Source organism: Gossypium hirsutum, chromosome A13, assembly GCF_007990345.1.
Source record: "Gossypium hirsutum isolate 1008001.06 chromosome A13, Gossypium_hirsutum_v2.1, whole genome shotgun sequence".
NCBI lineage: Eukaryota > Viridiplantae > Streptophyta > Magnoliopsida > Malvales > Malvaceae > Gossypium > Gossypium hirsutum.
In genome coordinates, this window is record NC_053436.1 from 109,040,276 (window position 1) to 109,060,981 (window position 20,706).

Genomic DNA, 20,706 nt, shown 5'->3' on the forward strand with positions numbered 1-20,706 from the left:
AACAAAACGATAACGTAAGTGACTAAAACATAACATTTCAAACATAAATTACTATAATATAACCTGAGGTAAATAAAAGTGACTATTTAGATTAGAGTCTGTCACAATATATAACTATGGTATAAAATAGTTTTTTTTTAATGAAAAACTCAACTTTTATTACAAGTAAATGAAAATCGATTTTTAAATATTCTAAAAAACACTTTATTTCTTGGTATCAAAATTAAAGTAGGATATGTGATATAAAAATGGGGAATATATTCTCTCCTAAAAGCTCTTGAAGATTATATAATGCTTACTTTTAAACTCGTTGTTTACACCATAGTAATATTATTTTTCTCTTTTTTTTTTTAATATATGATTTTTGTTGAAATGAAATTTCTGCGAATATCTTTTTATTTATAATATCAACACCCGTTCCTCGATGTTAAATTATAGTTTAGTTTTTTTTTTTTAAATTGTAAAATTTTAAATTAATATAGTAATAAAATTGCATTGATCTTCAAATTTTTGTAAGTCAAATATAACCTCAGAAAGTGGTAGATTTATAGTTTAACCTCTTTAGAAATTGTAATTTTTTTGTATTATGTAATTTCATTTATTGTTCAAGAGTTGATGGCTAAAAATGTGAGCATTTTTTCGTAATTGTTAGAGTCTTACATATAGGGATATAATCGAGTTAAGTTAAATTCAAATAGAAGCAATATTGATTTTAATTTGAGATTTAATGTTTTACTCGAGTTAAATTAAGTTTATTTATTGATTTTTATAATTAATATTAAATTTGAGCTCAATTATGTTTTTTAGTATATACAAAAAGTGAAAAGTTTAATTAAGTGAATAAATCGTTCGAATCAAATATTATAATATTCAAATTCAATTAAATCAATAACACGAGATACTCAAATTCGAGCTCAACTTAATTTACATAGTAGATGCTAAACGATGTGACCTCAATGAAAAAAAACGATGTGACATTTGAAAAAGAAATCTTATAGGTTAAAATATACTATAAGTCTCTTTATCTTTCAAAAAATTAAAATTTAAGTCTAATTATTAAAATTATTAAAATTTGTCAATTGGTCATTTTAAAATAGAAAAAACTCTCTTGGTATGATAGCCATATGATTCAAAAAAATGACGTAATAGGAGCGAATATAAGGGACAAGTAAGGGCCTTGGCCCTCAAAAATAAATTTTAGCCCCTTATTAATGATCAAATTATAAATTAATATATGATAAAATTACGCTTCGTCCTCTTAAAAAAGGAAAATTTTTTAATTAAGTTCTTTCAAAAATGATGAAAACATAAATTAATACATAATAAAACATTTATAATTCAATTTTGGTACTTTTTTTTTGAAGTTTTCCCGTGATTGTACTTAATCTAAATTTAACCAAAAAATTAACAGTGATAATATTTAAACCTGAATTTTAAAACTTGAAAAGCAAAGACTAAATTCCACATTTTTGAAAAGTACAAGGACTTCTGACGCATTTTAACCATGAAAATATATGTGAAATAAATTAATTTTTACAAGGAAGAAACTTCTACTAATTTCATGTAAGGCTTATAATTTAAATCGTAAAAATATATTTTGACTTTTTTTATTTTGAACTTTCCAATTTAGTTGGCCAAAAGGATTTTTTTAATTCAACCCTATTTTGTCATTTTGTTTTTGTTTTTTAATTTTTGTTCACGCGACAGAAAAAGAAAAGGAAAACTCATATAAATCAAAATAACATCTAATATTTACTTATGGTGAGATTCGAATATAATATTATAAAATTTCAAAATTTTAACTTTGTCATCAAGGCCATGTTGATAAAGGCTAAGACTACGAGATCTTGATACTTAGGTTCACCTCTAAAATCTTACTTAATTCATGTTAGGTTATTTTAGAGACATGTATAAATTCTCTTTAAAGCTTTTTCGATTTTACTTCAAATATATTATAGTTATTAGTCTAATTGCATTCCATAATACACGATTCTTTTGTATCTTGCATGTTTGTTTTATTCGAGGTTTGTGTCTGCCTTTCTTAATAATATTAAGGGTTGAACTTATATTCTCTCATTGTGAGTGTTTCACCTAAAACTTTTAGTTACGATACATGATTCTGATTATAATTAACTTCAATATATCTATTATCTAATACTATATTTAAGTATTATCAAAAGCAATAGATATTATTTTGAGCAAAAATAAAGTAAAAAAAAATTGCTTTAGGTGTGCCATACATGAATAGTATATTACTGAGAATCAAAGTATAATTTTATTATTAGCTTAAGCTAAAGTCATCGCCTACCATTTTTATCTTCTTCAGGTAGTTTGGTTTTTTCGTATAAAATTTAGAAAAATATTTATATATAATCGGATTTGACTCTAAAATATTGTAATGTCGAGTGTTTAAATTTATTATTTCAGTTAAAATTGTTTTAAAATTTATTACATATATTTTTAATCGTATTATGATTGATGTGATAAAATCTAATATTATTTGTATTTGAAATCAAAAGAAAAGAATGGTAAAAGAATGACGTTTGGTCAAAGCCAGCCCTTCGTTAAGACTTAAGATTGAAGCAACGGATTTCATAGAAATAGACATGCTAATAAATAAAATAACATAAAATAAAGTAAATTTATTTAATAATTAAAAAAAGGAAGGATCTAATTACTTCAGCCAAAAAAAAGAAAAAGGAGGATCTTTACTTTTTCAAATTGAAAATTCTTTTTCATTAATATTTATTTAATTTAATATCAGAAATTTATATATATATATATTGGGACAGCTCCATGTCAGAAATCCGTGGTAGAGAAGAAAAAAGAAAAAGAAGAAAAAGAAGAGAAAGAACAAAGGAGAAGGAGAAAGAAAAGTAGGAGACACGAACACAAAAACGGAGGAAAAGAAAATAAAGTGAAAAAAAGGGTAAAAGATTCGATCTAAGCTTTTGCTCATATTCTAATACCTGTTTCTTTGCGTTGTAAAGATTATTGTTTGTTTTAATTTCTAAATGATGTTTTGGTTTCTTAGTTTTTCTGGGTAAGATTTAGATTTGAAGGAATGTTGTAAATCAAATCTAGCTTTGTGATCTTTCGTTTCTGCATTTATTTGTGGTTTAAATGTGTTTTAGGACCGGTAATGCATTTTTTTTTGTATAAATATCGTGTTATTTTCCATGTTTCGGGTGGAAAAGTGGGGGGGAAAATGTGTATTAATTGTTTTTTTAGGTATATGAGCTTTGGTGTAAAGTTAGATTGAAGGGTTTATTTGGTGGTGGTGTTGTTTTGCAGGTTTTGTGTCTCCTCGAATTGAGCTTTGAAGAAAGAGAGAGAGGGAGAGAGAGAGAAATGGCAATGGAATATGAAAGTAACAATTGGATTTGGGAATGGATGTATAACACACCGCATCTGTTTGGCGGATTAATGCTAACGGCAGCTTTGCTTGGGTTTTCAACTTCTTATTTTGGTGGGATTGGGAATTTCCCAGTGTCTTATGCTTGGTCAAATTTAGGGTTCTTACTCAAGAAGAAGAGGGACAAGAGGCGCGTACGGGTTTACATGGATGGATGCTTTGATCTCATGCATTATGGTCATGCCAATGCTTTGAGGCAAGCTAAAGCTTTAGGAGATGAATTAGTGGTGGGTGTTGTGAGTGATGAGGAGATTATCGCTAATAAAGGACCTCCTATTCTATCCATGGAAGAGAGGTATTAACAAAGCCTTTTTTTGGGTTTTTGGGGGGAGGCATTTTTAGTGTGGTATCTTGATTTCATTATCCCTATTTCATTTTGTGTTTTAATCACATAGAAAGCATTCTTGATATATTTATTTGGTGATTGATGTTTTGAAGATCAAGTATAGGGAAGAGGCTATGACATCCTCAACATGTGAAAGAAAAATAATTGAATGGAAAACAGTACGGAAAGAACATATAATTTATACAGAGCTGAAGTGACAAACCCAACTCAATAAATATCGACAGATTATATCTTTGTAACTAGAATCAAACTGTAACAACTTCAGTTATGCTTGTTTCCATAGTTAATGAATAAGATGGATTGTAGAGGCTAGTTAGCTGGTGGAACAATTTTCGTTACAATAGTGTGTATGTTAGAAGGCTTTATACCTTAGATGTGTTCTTTGCATCTAACTTATTGGGCTGCCCTGAAATTGATATATATATATATGCACACGCATATACACATTATGCAATTACATACTGAACTCTCAAGTATAAATCATCCCTGTGCTGCTTTGTTTGTCATACTGGCTCCTCTGGTGAATTTTTGTAATTAATTTAGTGTAATGGTTCCATGGATCTTATTTGAAGTTTTCTCCAGGCTGGCACTTGTTAGTGGATTAAAGTGGGTGGATCAAGTAATAGCAAATGCTCCTTATGCAATTACTGAGGAATTCATGAACAGTCTGTTCAATGAGCATAAGATTGACTACGTAATACATGGTGATGATCCATGCCTTCTCCCTGATGGAAGTGATGCTTATGCCTTGGCAAAGATAGCTGGCCGCTACAAGCAGATTAAGCGCACTGAAGGTGTTTCTAGCACGGATATTGTAGGTACTAAAATTTCCTTGAGACATGCTTGATATTCCTTTGGTTGTAGCCTAGCTCCTGTAAATTGTGTGCTAAGGGTAACAGTGTTTTTAATTATTTCACAACTTATATGCACATAGGAAGGATACTTTCATCTGTAAATGATAATAAAGGTGTTGGAGATAATAATAGCACACTTTCGAGGGTAGATTCTGGCAGAAGGCGTCAATTACAAAGGGGTCAGCTTTCTCAATTTCTACCAACATCTCGGAGGATTGTACAATTCTCAAATGGCAAGGTAAGGAATGAAAAGTGACTACCACTTGAAAAAGCTTGGGTGGCGTATGTTTCCAGTACATGCCTTTTTTTGCATCTTTAGACACTACTCACTAGGCACTAGGTGGAAGAAAAGGTAATTTATTTCTATAAGACTTAAAAATTGAATAAGGTGATCTACTCTGATTTCTGAATTTCCTATGTGTATAGTCGTTCACAAAAGGTTATAAGAGATACTGCCACAGGAAGTATTTGTCCCAAGTGGTACCTGGTCTTCTGTTTACTAGAAGCCTGACCGGATCTTCCAATCCTAGGTGAAACAATTAATTAAATATCATTTGGACATCTGTTGTAGATAGAAAGAAGAGAAACTAAGCTTTGTATTAAGAATCTTCCACAAGTTCCTTCAAGAGTTGCTCCCAATAGCAGATTATAATTTTAGGCGATACAAAGATGGAATAAAGTGTGAAATCTTTGAAAGTCTGTCAACAAATAGAGTGAGTCTCAGAACATCCATATTTGCTTGGAATCCTATTATAAAAGATACACTAGTCTTGCCAAGTTTGCCTGGTAAAGGCATACAAACGCCCTATATTCCTTTTGCCTGGTAAAGGCATACTTTTCGCCTTGATAACTACAAAAGATGATTTTATGGCATCTTTCTCAAATTAGGCTGACAAAATTCATAATTTGCCATAGCAATTGTCTTGTTATGCTGTGTAGCATAAATACAAACAAAAATTTCTATCGAAAGGTAACCATCTGAACATAAAAGTCTGGATAAGCTTGTCAGATGATTAACATATTAATACATGCATGTATATAATATATAAATCATTTGCTTGAATGGTAATTTTTTGAGAGCTGGTCTAAAACAATTTGTTGGCGATCTTGAAAGTATGAATGTGGATCAACAGTTGCATCCACTGGCATGCAAACATTTCTTGCAAAAGGGTTAAGAGCTATGTTCTTATTTACATGAGTCTCATTCAGTTTTTCCTCAGGGACCTGGACCAAATGCTCGCATTGTCTACATTGATGGGGCATTCGATCTCTTTCATGCTGGGCATGTGGAGGTATTACTCACTCGTTAATACAACTGATTTTCTTATTAATTATATTATTATGATGGCATGAAAATGGGACATATTGACAATTTGGTGATTGCTCTTCATCTTACCAAGTTTTGTTACTTTAGTTTTGCTGTAAGATATGCATTCATTAGTTACTGTCTTGTTATGGTTTCATTTAATGTACATATTGTTGTAATTGTTGAGCATAGCACATATGAACAGGGTAGCTGGCTGATATTGTTGATCTATGTTAGTGATTTAGTAGCTCTTCTTAAATTTGAATCTCGATGATAATTAGACTGGAGGATGCCATTCCTGTAGTGAGAATCCTTTAAATATTTACCTTTTTTAATAAATTTTGAACTAGAGTGAACTGGCAAAAGTGTTGTTAAGAAGCTGAGGGTGTTACCGTAGCTCAACCAATTTAATAATTTAGGTTGATGCTATAATGTTATTGAAAGGCATATTTGAGTCAGATGCAGAGGGTATTATCAGAGGGGGGATGACTTACTAAGTTAAATGCCAGAAGTTTTAAAAATACATTTGTTAAATTTACAATTTTACTCCAGATACAGAAACAGATCTCCCTGCTGCTAAATTCTGTACATTTTGATTTAGGGATCCCCCAACGATGGAGTGAAGTAGCATGGTGGATAATAGGTCTGTATAAGATTTAACTTGGTAAATATTAGAAAGTGATGATACCCCTATATCTTTTAAATGACAGATTACTATTAGAAGCTCATTTACTTTGTCGAAGTGCATCTGTGTTCTACATATTTATCGGCCAACTAATTCATCCCAATATGACACCAATTTGATATCTTTTGTTGTAATATTGAAGTACAGCATATAATTGTGTGCCATTTGCTCATTCAATAACATGCCTATCTGGATGGTGGCATCCTCTGATTGATCCTTCTAGGAAAAGAGTAAAATATATCCTTTTTTATAAATGCTGTTACCCTCAATCTGAAAGTGGTGTGATGTCTCTCACCAATTAGGTGATGTTTATTTCATAATCAAAACAATAATAATAAAGAAGAGCTCTTACACCCATTGGTTGATTAGCAATAACAACATTCGTGCTGGAACTTTTAGTTACCATTCTTGCCGAATCCTAAGTAGGTTAAAGACCATATTTCTTGGGAAATTCTATGAATTCTTTTTCTGATCCTCCTGAGGATCAAGAAAGAAAACAGAAACTGGAATAAGAAGTTGGGGGTTAGGATTTTTTCTGAAAGAGATAGGGTATGCATCATAAATTTAAAGAGCTAAAATTAACTAAGGATAGAGTAAAACCTCGATAAATTAATAATCTTGGTTGATTAATATAAAGTATAATAACCTTTTGAATGCATAAGATAATAAATATTAATGTATTGATAAATGAATGGTCTATTCGTTTATTGATAACTTAATGACCTCTTTAGAAATATATATTCTTTTCTCTAGTCTCAATCATATTGTTTTAGAGGTTTTACTGTAATTTGTGACCTATGTATATATGGTAAATGGCACTTGCTTTTTTGTAGAGTAAGAGAACTTTTTCTACTTATTCCATTTTGCCCATGTCCCTAAGCCATCTTTTATATTTTACTCAGATCCTCAAGAAGGCAAGGCAGCTTGGAGACTTTTTGTTAGTTGGTATCTACCCTGACTATATTGTGAGGTACTTTATTAATGTCATGCTTGTTTTTTCTTCTGTCTGGTTTATTACCATTTAAATTTTGTTAGGACAACCGAATTTGGAAGGATGAAAGTTAACATTAGAGATCTGCCTCTACACCTTATTACAATGCATGTGGGGCAAAATCTACCATCAATATAGGATTTCTGTGCAAGGAATAACTTTAGTCTCCTTTCTTGCAGTGAGCAGAGGGGAATGCCGTACCCAGTTATGCATTTACTTGAGCGCACTCTTAGTGTGTTAGCTTGCCGTTATGTTGATGAAGTTATCATCGGTGCACCTTGGGAAGTTACAAAGGACATGGTATGTAATTTTCTTAATATTGGTGTGCCTATGCAAATGATTTTTTCCCTTTAACTAGGTATTAGTTTCTTCGAAATAACATTCTGTGTTGCATAATTAGTTACCTTGGTGGAAGAACAAATGTTTGCAACAAGCATCTGATCTATTTGCAGTGAGTTTTAATATGACTTCATGGTGATGTTATCAGCTTGAAACTTGCATGAGGACTCTTTGTCGGTTTTGGCTGAAGTGAGGAAAGGGAAACCATGATCGATTCTATTCCTAATTATCATGGCCCAATTTATCAATTTCTTTACAAAAGACTGCATCTAATCTTTTAGAAACCAAAACTAAAATTGCGATAACTCTTTTGGTTTAGTAGTAAATGCATGATACCCTTTTTGCCAAACCCACAACTTATATGCCTAAGCTCGTCCATTCTTTGAATTCTACCATACCACTTTATGATTTGGATTTTGATAGTTTCTTTAGCCAGGTGATGGTATATTAAATTGCATCCTGCTCACTACAGCTATGCTATTGCAATTTGTATTATTTGCTAGAACCACTGCTTTATGTTTCTCTATCTTTTAAAATAAGGAAGGTGTTCTGAGGCTATTATCTTTATTTTGAACAGATTACAACTTTCAACATTTCTTTGGTTGTGCACGGGACAGTTGCGGAGAGCAACTCTTCATTGCCTGTAGGTTTTTCAGACTTCCCTCGGATTTGTTTCACTTTTATGACCCCTTGTGTCTATCGATTTAAAATGACTTTGCTCCCTACAGGGTGAAACTGATCCATATGCAATTCCTAAGAGCATGGGAATTTTCCGGTTGCTTGAAAGCCCTAAAAGTATAACCACAAGCTCTGTAGCCCAAAGGATAGTCACCAATCATGAGGTTTACATGGTATTTTTACTAACACTATATGATTTTCGAGGTTGGCATTTATTGTTATTCTATGTTTTGGTATAAATCAAAGTACAAACTAGTCATTTTGGTTAAAATTTTCATCCATTTCTACTGATAAAAACTGGTGTAATTGACTGAATAACCAGACAATTACATCTGGCATGCCACTTGTACCTCATGTCAAGAATCTGGGATCAGTTTTTAACCATCAAAATGGATAAAATTTTTAATAGAATGATCGGTTTGCTTTTTTATCTAACGTACAGGAACTAATTTGCTCAATTTTTAGTAAAAAAGGCAAAATGTAATCTGATTCTTAGAACAATGACCACCATAATACTTTTAGGCGTGCATCCTATTTCTTTGTGTTTAACTACTCCGTGAACATATGATATTTTAACGCACAATCCGTGTTAACATATTCTAACTTCGGTGCTTGCTATTGATGTAGAAACGCAACGCCAAGAAGTTGCAAAGCGAAAAGAAATACTACGAAGAGAAGGCATATGTTGCAGGGGACTAGCATATATATATACATATATATAACAGGTATCATTGTTAGATGATAGCAAATTTGGTAAAAAGCTCTTCATGCAGCCTTTTGACCATTCATGTAGATGCTTTGCTGAAGACATTTATTTCAAAGATAGGACGATAAGAAGACATGACATTGGAAGACATCAATACTCAGAAACTTCCAAATGAACAGTTTTTTTTTTAATCTTTTATTATTGTTATTATCATTATTATTATTCATCCTTTTTTTTTTTTGGAGAGATGTAGAGGAATCTTTATAATAATTTGTTTACTACTAATATGCTTGTTAGCAATGTAATCACTGATTAATTTAAAAGCCTTGTAATTTAGAGAGCTACATATATTTTACATGCTTTGACGGTGGTCATGTAAATTAAGAATTGATTTTTTTTTTAATTTATTACTTCTGTTTCAGTGTAAGAAAGAATTGTTAGAGCTTGGTTTTGACAAAGAAATTAAACAACAAGAAGTTTCAGTCATAAAATATAATGTTAGAAGCTTCAAGTAAGCATGCATGTGTTTATTTCTCTCCCCCAACCCTTTCAAGTGTTTGATGTGAAATTGAGCAATCTAAATTAGTTTTAATTTGGTTGGCAACAGGAGGAGGGATCGAGTGCATTAAAGTATTTTTTTTATTGCATTTAAAGTATTTTTTTTATTGTGTTTTATTTTTTTATTTAAGAGTGAGAGGATATTATGTGAAAAAACAAAAATCAGAAATTATGAATGGAAAAAGAAAAAATATTCTTTAGAGGGGTAAGATGTGCAGTGCATTTGTTTATATATGTCAGGACTCTTGTTTTCCTTTTCAATGTGAAGATTAATAGATGTTTACTTCCTTACAACACTTGATATGACATGTGTATATAGTAATATTTTTAGACACGTAACTTAAAATATGGAATAAACAAAATAATCTCAAAATTCTAAATCGGAAATGAAATATGAAAATCACAATAAACAACTTAATTTACTTGGAACCAGCTCAACTATTTTATTAGATATGACTTATGCGTAACTTCATTCAATTGTTCTCCAACAGCTATACTTTTTTTTCTTTAAGGTAGAAAGTAAAAAAAAAAAAACATGTTTTAGCTTATTATTTAATTTTTTTCATCTCTTTTAGTTTATAAATTTATATTATTCATCAAATAATTTCAAAATTAATGTTTGTTTACTTTGTTGATGTAGCATCCACGTGACAATCAATGTGTATGCCACAATAACAGTTAATTAGTTTATAAATTTAAAAATATATTTTTATGTAAAAGAGGTAAAAAAAATTAAATGAAAGATTAAAATGATTTTCTTTTTTATAAAGTTGGTGGGCCATATGAGTCATTATGCCTTTTTAAGGTAATGCCTAAAATTACTCATAATCTCTCATAATAAAATAGAAGAATAATCGGACCCATGTCCTCCTGCACTAGCAACAATGTCGATGTCAATTAAGTAAAGACATAGTTAGCAAAGCTATATACACTTAAAACAACAAATTAAAAACATAATAAAATTTATTGTTTTAATTTTGTTTTGTTTCTTGAAAAGTAATTTTTTGAAATCACTTTTCAACAGAGGCGAAGCTAGAAAATTTTTTTGAAGTGGTAGAATTGAATTATAAAATTTTTAAGAGATCCAAATGTCATTTTACCATGAATCAATTTATAATTCCATTATTTTTTAAGGAACTAAATAGACTTTTTTTTTCATATTTAGGGAGGGCCAAAGTGCAATACGGTACAATTCATTATTTGTAAGGGACTAAATTGAATTTTTTTTTCATATTTAAGAGGGAAAACTGGAATTGTACCATATATTAATTTACAATTTTATTATTTTTAAAGGGACTAAACTAAAATTTTACATTTTTAGGGGGAACCAAGGCCTCTGCCACCCCCTAGCTATGCCTCTACTTTTCACTTCAATTGTAAATTAACCTTAAGGCTTATTTCAAGGGATTTAAGTTTGAAAGGCGACAACTTACCATAATTAGCGCTTATGATTAAAGTGTAATGCTCTTAATTTAGTTTGATGTCATGAGTCAAGTGACACTAACTCTTTGCATCAAAATTCTTTTGCTAATTTTGATGGTAAGTGCCAAGTATTGACTTGAATCCTCATTTGCTCCTTTATCAATGGTGGTGTACTAACGCAAGAATGAAAAGTGATTGTCTATGCTTCTCAACAACTTAAGTCACACGAGAAGAATTATCCTACTCATGATCTGGAACTTGCAACGGCGGTTTTCACTCTCAAGATTTGAAGACACTATTTATACGGAGAAAAATGTCACATTTTCACAGATCACAAAACTCATAAATATTTTATGACGTACAAAGAATTGAATTTGAGATAACGTAGGTGGCTTGAGTTACTTAAAGGCTATGATTTGATTATTGACTATCATCCGGGTAAAGTAAATGTTGTGGCGGATGCTTTGAGTTGAAAATCACTGTTTGCATTAAAGGCGATGGATGCTTGTTTGACTTTGGAGCGAGATGGCTTTATTTTAGCCGAGTCGAGAGCTAAACTCATATTTCTTCAGAAGATCCAAGAGTTGCAAAAAAGATGACATTGAGTTGCAAGAGAAACGAAAAGTTTTTGAAGATAATCAAACCATTGAGTTTAGTATTGACAATAACGGGAGTCTATACTTTTGGAACCGTTTGTATGTATTGAAGAATTCTGAATGAAACAAGACATTCTGCACGAAGCTCATAATAGTACATATATGATGCATCCAAGTGACAACAAGATGTATAATGACTTGAAATTGTTGTGCTGGTGCCCAAGAATGCAAAGAGAGATCATTGAATACGTGGAAAAATGTTTAGCATGTCAGCAAGTTAAAGCAGAACATCAGGTTCAGTCTAGACTATTGCAGCCTATAATGATTCCTGAGTGGAAATGGGAGTGAATCACTATGGATTTTGTATTGGGTTTGCCATTAACGCCAAAAAAGAAAGATATAGTTTGGGTGATAGTTGAAAGATTGACTAAATCGACTCATTTCATTCTTATGAGAACCAACTATTCACTCGAGAAAATTGGCTAAAACTTATATCTTTGAAATTGTGAGACTGCATGGCATGCCTATATCTATCATTGCAGATAGAGATCCAAGATTTACTTTTAGATTTTGGGGTAAGTTACACGAAACTTTGGTTACTAAGCTAAATTTCAGTATGACGTTTCACCCTCAGACCGATGGACAATTGGAGAGAGTAATTTAGATACTCGAGGATATGTTGCATTGTTGTGTGATTGAATTTGAAGGTAGTTGGGAAAGATTCTTACCATTAGCTGAGTTTGCTTACAACAATAGTTATCAATCGAGCATCAAAATGACACCTTATAAGGCTATATATGGTCGTAAATGGTAAATAAATATTTTTCAAGAGGTCGTAGTGGACGATAAGGTTAATAATTATTAAACTTGATTAATGTTAAGTTTAGTTAACTAATTAATTAAATTAAGCCTTAATGTAAGCATATATATATAATTTGGTGGTGGAATGAAAGAGAAATTCTTCTCTTCTTCTTCAACAAGAATCGTCCACCACAGGTGAAGGAGGAAAGCTCTTAAGGGTTTCAACATTCGACCACTAATTATGTATTGTAGTTAAGCCATTTTCTCGTAAGTTTTATGTTTTTGAGGTCATGGGAGCTTGATTTAGCTAATCCATGTACCAATTTGTAAAAATATTGAAGTTTTGAAACTTGTCATTATTGATTTCTTGAAGAAATTGTGTTAATTGATATATTTTAAGCTTAGAAATTGAAAAATGACTAAATTGTAATATTTGATTATTAATTTTGTACATACGGACTAAAGTGAATAACTTGTGAAATTGATGTGCAATTTCAGTAATAATAGATAGTAGAGGGTCCCTAAGGGATGTAATTGGAATCAATTTTTAAATCAAAGCTAAAAATTGAAAGATATTGTGATTTTGATCTCAAAGACTAAATTGAATAAAATGCAAAACTTTTGGAGTACCGAAAAATGAAATTTCATAGGTTCATTCATGTCATGGTATGATGTATAAATGTTTAATATTGATGAATTGAATGAAATAATTGTATAGATCGAGAATTGGATCAAACTAGAGATAATCAGGGAAAAGCAAAAATTATAGATTAAGGTACCTAGGTGAAATGATTTTTTTGCTGTCATGCTTGAGATATGTACTAGTGAATGGTTGATTTGGTTCATGACTAAGGTATATAAGCTATTAAAGTGTTGATAAATGAATTGTGTATGTTTTGAAAGTGAAATGACATGTTTTAATAGATTTGACATAGGTAAAAATAAGTATTTGAATGATTTGGTTGGTCATTGAAATGCTTAAGATTAATTGATGTTTAAGTGATTAATGTATTGATAAGAAGTTGAAAATGGATGTTTGAGTTTGTTTGGTATGTTTTGGTGCAAATGAAATAGGTAATCTGGTGATTACATTGTTAGATTTGGTTAGAAGCTTTGAAATAGGTACCAAATGATTTATTTTTACCAAAAACAAAGTTCATATCCTGACAACCAACCTTCCTTGTCGCAACATCAATCGACAGTGAGCTACGTTGATATGTCGAGTAGCCTGAGGCCACAACGTGACAAACTGTTTGGCAACATCATGACGTGGAAGTAATGACGTCACGATGCCGGCCCTGAACTTTCAAAACTTTACAATTTGATCATGTTTCGTGCTCGGGTTGACAAAAGAGCTTTTCTAAACTCGATTAAGACTCAAAATTAATTGATTAACATGAACTGAATGTGCTTGGCGTTGGATTACATGTATAAATGATTGTATGATGTCTGATTAACTGTAGTTGCTTCGACAACGAATGTAACAACCTGTAACTTGAATCTGACGATCAGGTCAAGCGAGGGGTGTTACTGTAAGTGCCAAGTATTGGCTTGAATCCTTTTTTACTCCTTTATCAATGATGAAAGCTTAAATCAAGTATTGAATCCCCTAGGGCCATTTGATTCAAGCTTTAGGTTTATTGGCCTTTAAGACCTTTGTTTTGTCTTACTCAAAGCTTCGACTCTCATTCATTTGTATTGAATTTTTTCAAAGTTTTATCTTATTGGGAGCCTTGACTCTCGTTCCCTTGTACCAAGCTTTGTCTCTTTTATTTGTAAACCATTTTTAATTAACCTTAAGGTTTATTTCAAGAGATTTAAGTTAAGTTTGAAAGATGGTGAGTTACTATAATTAATGCTTATGATTAGATTGTGATGCTCTTGATTTAGTTTGATATCATAAGTCAAGTGACATGAACTCTACTAATTCTAATGGTATGTGCCAAGTATCAACTTAAATACTCTTTTTACTCCTTTATCGATGGTAAATACCCAAATCAAATGTCGAATCTCTTACCACATTTGAACTCAAGCTTTAATTTTATTGGCTTTTAAGATCTTTGTTTTGTCCTGCTCGAAGCTTTGACTCTCGTTCATTTGTATTAATTTTTTTAACTCTTTTATTTGTAAACCATTTTTAATTTATGAAAAATTCCTTTGACAAAAAATAAAAAATAAAAAATAATTTATTTTTTGACCAAAATTTAAGTAGTTGGGATTCACGGTTTTCTAAGAAGAAAAAAGGAAGTTGGTTTGAGTTGTAAGTGTCACGCTGAAATTTGAATCTCAATTTTTTTTAAAAATAAAGTTAAAAAAATCGCAATATATTCTAATTAATTTTTAAAAATTAAAATTAAGTAAAAACTTATTATTTTCTTAACTTCATGATGAAATTAAAAAACTTGAACATAAATATGTTAAGGGTAAGTCGATTTTTTTGGAAAAAGTTGTTGAAGTATTGTGACTGCCCAAATCTTTAATAACAGAAGGTATTATCCTTGAGTCTTGTACGATTCATAAAAAGAGAACCTCAATTTGTGAAAATATGACCTATAAAACCTGAAAGAAGCATTAGTATAGGATTTGTAAATATTAATTATGTAATATTCACGCGTGTGAGGATTTAAACAATCAATCAACGTTTAAAGACAATATACTTGCAAGCATAGTACTATCAAGTGGTACCTTGCTTGCAGGTAAGGGCCTATAAGGATTGAATTATCTAGTACTCAAGTACTTTTATTATTATTTGAATGCTTTGTATTGACATCTCTCTTAAATTTTATAAATACCATCACTATTAACCGAGACTTTCTATGAACTGTACGTGACTCTTCGTAAATATTTGGACAAAATATTGACACAAATTAATATCTTCCATTGTTAAAAGTCCAATAGACTGCTCAGCCAACAATAGTGCAAAAAATTTTCTCTGAAAAAGCAATTATTTAAAAGAATATTTAAGGAGGTTTTTGTAAGAGATACAAAGACAAAGGCCAACAATAATATGGACAGGCTGTGATCCACTGAACTTACATCTGAATTGTGATCAGAGTGTGTGAGGGTACAGCAGCTTCAAAGCAATCATCTCCACACAGATTCTGTTGCTGCGCCCCAATTTGGTGAAACCCATCCCACCCCTCTTTCCACTTGCGACTCTCATTCTTACTCCTTTTAAAATAAATGCATTTTTCAATTTTTTAATCTTTAAATTTAAATAATTTAAGTTATTTGATTTTTTATTTAATTTAAACAAATAAATCGGGTTAAATTGTTGGGGAAATTTGGTAAAAATACCGAAATAAAAAAAAACTTAATGAATTAGGTCGTAATTTCTCAAATTTAAGGAAATATATTGATTTTGAAAAGAAAAACATTATTTATAAACATATTTTCTTTTAACATATTAACTCATTTACTTGGATGGCTAAATATGAATGGTTTTGTTTTTGAATTTTGAGTTCGATTCATTTCCTATTAAAATTTGTATTTTTTATTTCATGTTGTTAAAAGAAAATACATTTTGTAAATAGTACTTTTCAAAAAGTATTTTTTCGAAGGGTCTTTTCTGTTTCTTTTTTCAAAATCGGTATATTTCCTTAAATTTGAGAAATTATGACCTAATTAGCTTTTTTTTTCGACATTTTTGTCTAATTTCCCCCAATAATTTTAAGGATAAATTCACTAACATTTAACCATTTAACTAAAGGAGTTAATATATTTATAAAAAAAATTTGTGTTTTTTGTAAAGTATTTTTTTAAAAAGCGTTTTTTTCAAGACACATTTTCTGTTTCTCTTTTCAAAATCGATTTAATTTCCTAAATTTAGGAAATTATGGCCTAATTCCCCTTTTTTTTATTTAAGCATTTTTGCCTAATTTTCCCTAAATTGTTGTGTTCTGTTTTCAATTATGCAATTATTTCATTTTTAGTTATAACTAATTAATTATTTATATTTATCCTCTATTTAAGCTTTTTATTGAGTTGGTGTCACGGGTCAACCGGGCATCAACTTGGTTAGAGAAATTACAAAAATATCCTTATATAATTGGTAAAATCTTAAAGCAACCTCTATTTTAATATTTATATATATTTTGGGTTATTATGTAATAGTCATAACAATTTTTACAGTGACAACAATGTCTATGATCCTTGGGCTTGAGGCTTTTGACACAATCAAACATCTTTCGTAATTGACGTTACTATAAAGATCATTGTTAAGAATATCATAATCTATGTAGCGAGATATGAATTATTAAATAATATTTTTCTTCCTACATAATGAGAGCAATATCTCGAACCTCTTGATCAAGTGAGACTGGAAATGTATGATCGTGCTGAAATGAGTTAATATGAGAAATAAAAGATTGCACAATACAAGTGTGATTGTTCAATAACTTGTGTTCAATCTATATATCATGGATAAATGAATATGCTACACGTTGTTATTATCATATAAATGTTATGTCATACCACAATTTCCTGCAATTAGGATAATGGTGATGCATGGTTGGATGTCGTTCACTATTTTTAATATTAGTAGTGTTTTAAAATTACCGCCAACATTACAGAATCTTACAAGGTCACACCTTATGATTGAAATATTCAGAATCCAAAGAAAATTAAAATTATATTTAACTTGTCACATAGGTTAAATTAATTATAGAAATATGCTTATGATTAATTTAATTTGACATAGTTAGAAATAAGGTACTATAATGTGTGAAATGTGTTTCTTATATTTTAATTAGGGTCTAATTTAATTTATCAAAATTATTAAGTATAATAAGAAATTAGTTTTTTCTCTGTGCGATGCACAGATTGATTGTGTGTATTAATTAAAATATATTATATTAAATTACTAAAAATTGGAACAAAATTTATAACATTTCATAAATATTATTAATGAAAAATTAAAAATAATATAAACACTCTTGTTAAAAAAAATACACAATTGGTAATTAAATTAATAAATTAATTTGTATGATTTCAATATTGTGTGCAATTCTTTTTTTCATTTATCTATTAAAGAAGTAAATATTTTACTTATATTACATATGTAATTCAATTTTTAATAATTAGAAAAATGAGTATATGAATAAATGAATAAAATTTAAAATTTAGGGACTTGAAGCACATATTTGTATTTTTCAATATTGGATATTAAAAACGGTATATAAAGATTTAATATTAAGAAAAAAATTAAAATTGGACTAAGTGTGCACAAATTTATATTTTTTTCCGTAACCTACAACTAAATCAATTATAACAAAGATTATTAACATATATGGTCCTTGTTATATGAATAGATATTTAATATTGATATGATTTTATAAAAAAATTATATTGAAATAATATCCATTTTAAACTTTAGCCAATAAAAACATGTGGCAAATAATTAGTATGTCAAATGGTAGTTTCTTAACTATGTGACATTGGATTACATTTCATAACTATAATTTTAAATTGTTGTAATATATATATATAGATTCGGTCAAAGAAATTCTGAAGGATTTTGCATAAAAACTGATATCACACTTTATGAAAGTAGTAGGAATTCTTCTTTCTCTCTCAAACTTCTAAATCTATCAACGAGATAAATTTTAAAACTCTCTCTAAAAATTGTAGAGAATTTTGATCGTGTTCACTCTGCAGATGGTAGAGGTCAAAGAAAAACTGTTGCAAATGTGGTTTGATTTCTGCATTAAAAGTTTCATGTCAAACTCATATTTTCTCTACTTAGATCAGTGAAGGTATAATTTCAAACCTTCTTTTATCCTAGATTCATTCCTCACACATAAATCCATTGTGCGAATTCATCAGATTTTGTTTTTTCGCTACATTGATAGCACTTCAACGATCTGACATAAATGTTTTTTAAATAGTATATGCGAGCTTTAATGAAATTTTATTTTATTTAATTATTGTCAATAATACAAGTATTAAATTGATCCATTTAATAGTAGAGGGATTAATGTTATCCGGTCCCTATAATAAAAAGGATTTGTTAATTACTTTCACCATTTACTATTTCACCAAAAGTGGCAATATAAAGTGAAATATTAATCCAAATTAAATGAACTAATTGTTAACATCTTATATATGAATTGAATTTGTGCTTTAAAAAAAATCTTTGATGACAAGTAATGTCAACATTCAAACACTAATGTGTACCCTAATTAGTTATGCTCAATTTAGTTTAGGCCATTTCTTCTTACATCTTTGTAAGCTACTATGAACTAGAGTTTGGGTTTCATGAGGTTTGCTCACCCTAGGGGCACTAAGTTTGCCTATAAAGGTTGGGCAGGTTTGTTGGTTCAAATGTTGAGTGTCATGTCTAGGTAGGGATATTACATGTAACTTACATAATATGGGTAATGGAGGTCATACAGGGCTGTACAGGTCGTAGCAATAATTTTGCTATGATTGTCGCCAAGGATATTGTTGTCTTGTGCTAGTTTGGGATTGGTTTTGAGTTGTTTGAGGTTGTGTCTAAGTTTGCAAATCTTGTTCTCATTTTTATTCATTTGCAAGAAGATTTTAGTTGGAGTAAGCCTAGTTCGTACATGCTCATTACATCAATTGTTGATGCTAAAAAGTGATGTGAAGGTCAAAATCCGTTCACGCAGTTTGGGCGGAAAGCCATAAGATATTAATGGAGAAGTTAAGTTGAGAGAAGGGAGGAGCAAGGAGAAGATGAAAGGATCATGCTTGAACTTAAAGGAGAGAGTGTGTAAGTGTCCAAAGTCTCTTTGCTCCGGGGTAAGTGGGATATAAATATGAGTTGACCTCCTTTGCCATGTGTTGCCTCTTGATAGGTTGATCGATCATTCCTTGATTTCTTATTAGGTTGACAACATAACATGAGGTGATTAGGCTCTAGGGCTTATAAATGACAAGTGATGGTTGTCTTGTTAGAGTGGTTTGATTGTCGGGAGTGGTTAGCTTGCATATTTTTTATGATTTAGCAAAACAATTCTCATGATGAAAGAGATATGTAGTTTCAGTACTCGGGTGAGGGTACCTTGATAGTGGAGCATATATGTGTAACAATATTATTTCAATAAAATATTATAATTTTTACATAAAAAATATATTAACCATATTTTATTTGATGAAAAGTACATTTGTAAATTTTATTAAATATATTATCTAAATCTCACTAATTTAATAAATTTTATTTTAAAAAAATTAAATATTATCAAAATTCTATATGTTGTTATAAATGCATAATAACCACCTTTTACGGTATCCAAAACTTTGATAAGCAAATAAAAATGTTATAAAAAAAGATTAATTGTAATAAAAAAAATGATACTATAATAAACTTAAATTTAACTAAAAAGCTGAGAGGCTACTAAGTTTTTTTTTAAAACTAAACTGATGGTTAAACCAATTATGCCACAAATTTACCAATCTAACCGATACAATTAGTTTGGTGGATCCGATTAAATAAATCATTAAGAGTTAATAAAAATAAATATATTAAAAATTCGTTAAATGGATTTTTTAATCCAATTGAATAAATCTATACCAATCCTTGAATCAATGGGTCCAAAAATTTTTCTGGACCAGTATCCCAATCCAACAGGTTAGTTTCATTTAAATAATATTACTAAATTCATTGAAATAAAATTTAAAAAGAAAGATTAAAATCTAAATATTTAATAATTAAATAATAAAACACGAAAATTATATAGCGCAGGTTTTAACATAAAAAAAATAATCGCATTCCTTCTGGTATCCGTTGTATCATGAGAAAATCACGATCAGACTGTGACGTAACCCCAATAAAAATAGACTATAAATCCCTATACTCTTTACGAATTTAAATTTTAGTTTTTATATTTTATTTTTTAAAAAAAAGTTCAAATTTAATTACTAATACTGTTTTCTTTAAATTTGTTAGTATGATATTTTTAAAAAAAAATTCTCACTTATAATAAACTTAAATTTAATAAAATAATTTTAATAATTAAACCTGAATTTTAAAATCTGTAAAATAGAGC

At 29.8% G+C, this 20,706-nt stretch overlaps 1 protein-coding gene across 2 annotated transcripts; it reads left to right on the forward strand.

Moving 5' to 3' along the window:
• The first annotated feature begins 2,771 nt into the window (after positions 1 to 2,771).
• Positions 2,772 to 9,719, forward strand: LOC107937196 (ethanolamine-phosphate cytidylyltransferase). Of its 2 annotated transcripts, none has more exons than XM_016870052.2 (10): positions 2,772 to 2,929; positions 3,295 to 3,710; positions 4,344 to 4,579; positions 4,696 to 4,853; positions 5,836 to 5,907; positions 7,509 to 7,576; positions 7,777 to 7,897; positions 8,514 to 8,579; positions 8,665 to 8,787; positions 9,242 to 9,719. In XM_016870052.2, exons 2-10 carry the CDS (start codon positions 3,352 to 3,354, stop codon positions 9,311 to 9,313), a joined length of 1,275 nt encoding a protein of 424 aa, XP_016725541.2. In that variant the 5' UTR covers positions 2,772 to 2,929; positions 3,295 to 3,351; the 3' UTR covers positions 9,314 to 9,719. The 2 variants fall into 2 exon arrangements, with proteins under 2 accessions (XP_016725541.2, XP_040941672.1); XM_041085738.1 differs by lacking the exon at positions 2,772 to 2,929 and adding an exon at positions 2,992 to 3,043.
• The last annotated feature ends 10,987 nt before the right edge of the window (positions 9,720 to 20,706 follow it).

Excerpts from the sequence above, each read along its gene's own strand:
- LOC107937196 (XM_016870052.2), top strand. The coding sequence starts at position 3,352 with ATGGCAATGGAATATGAAAGTAACAATTGGATTTGGGAATGGATGTAT. Across the intron at positions 7,577-7,776 it reads TACCCTGACTATATTGTGAG|TGAGCAGAGGGGAATGCCGT; the intron begins GTACTTTATTAA and ends CCTTTCTTGCAG. Across the intron at positions 7,898-8,513 it reads GGGAAGTTACAAAGGACATG|ATTACAACTTTCAACATTTC; the intron begins GTATGTAATTTT and ends TATTTTGAACAG.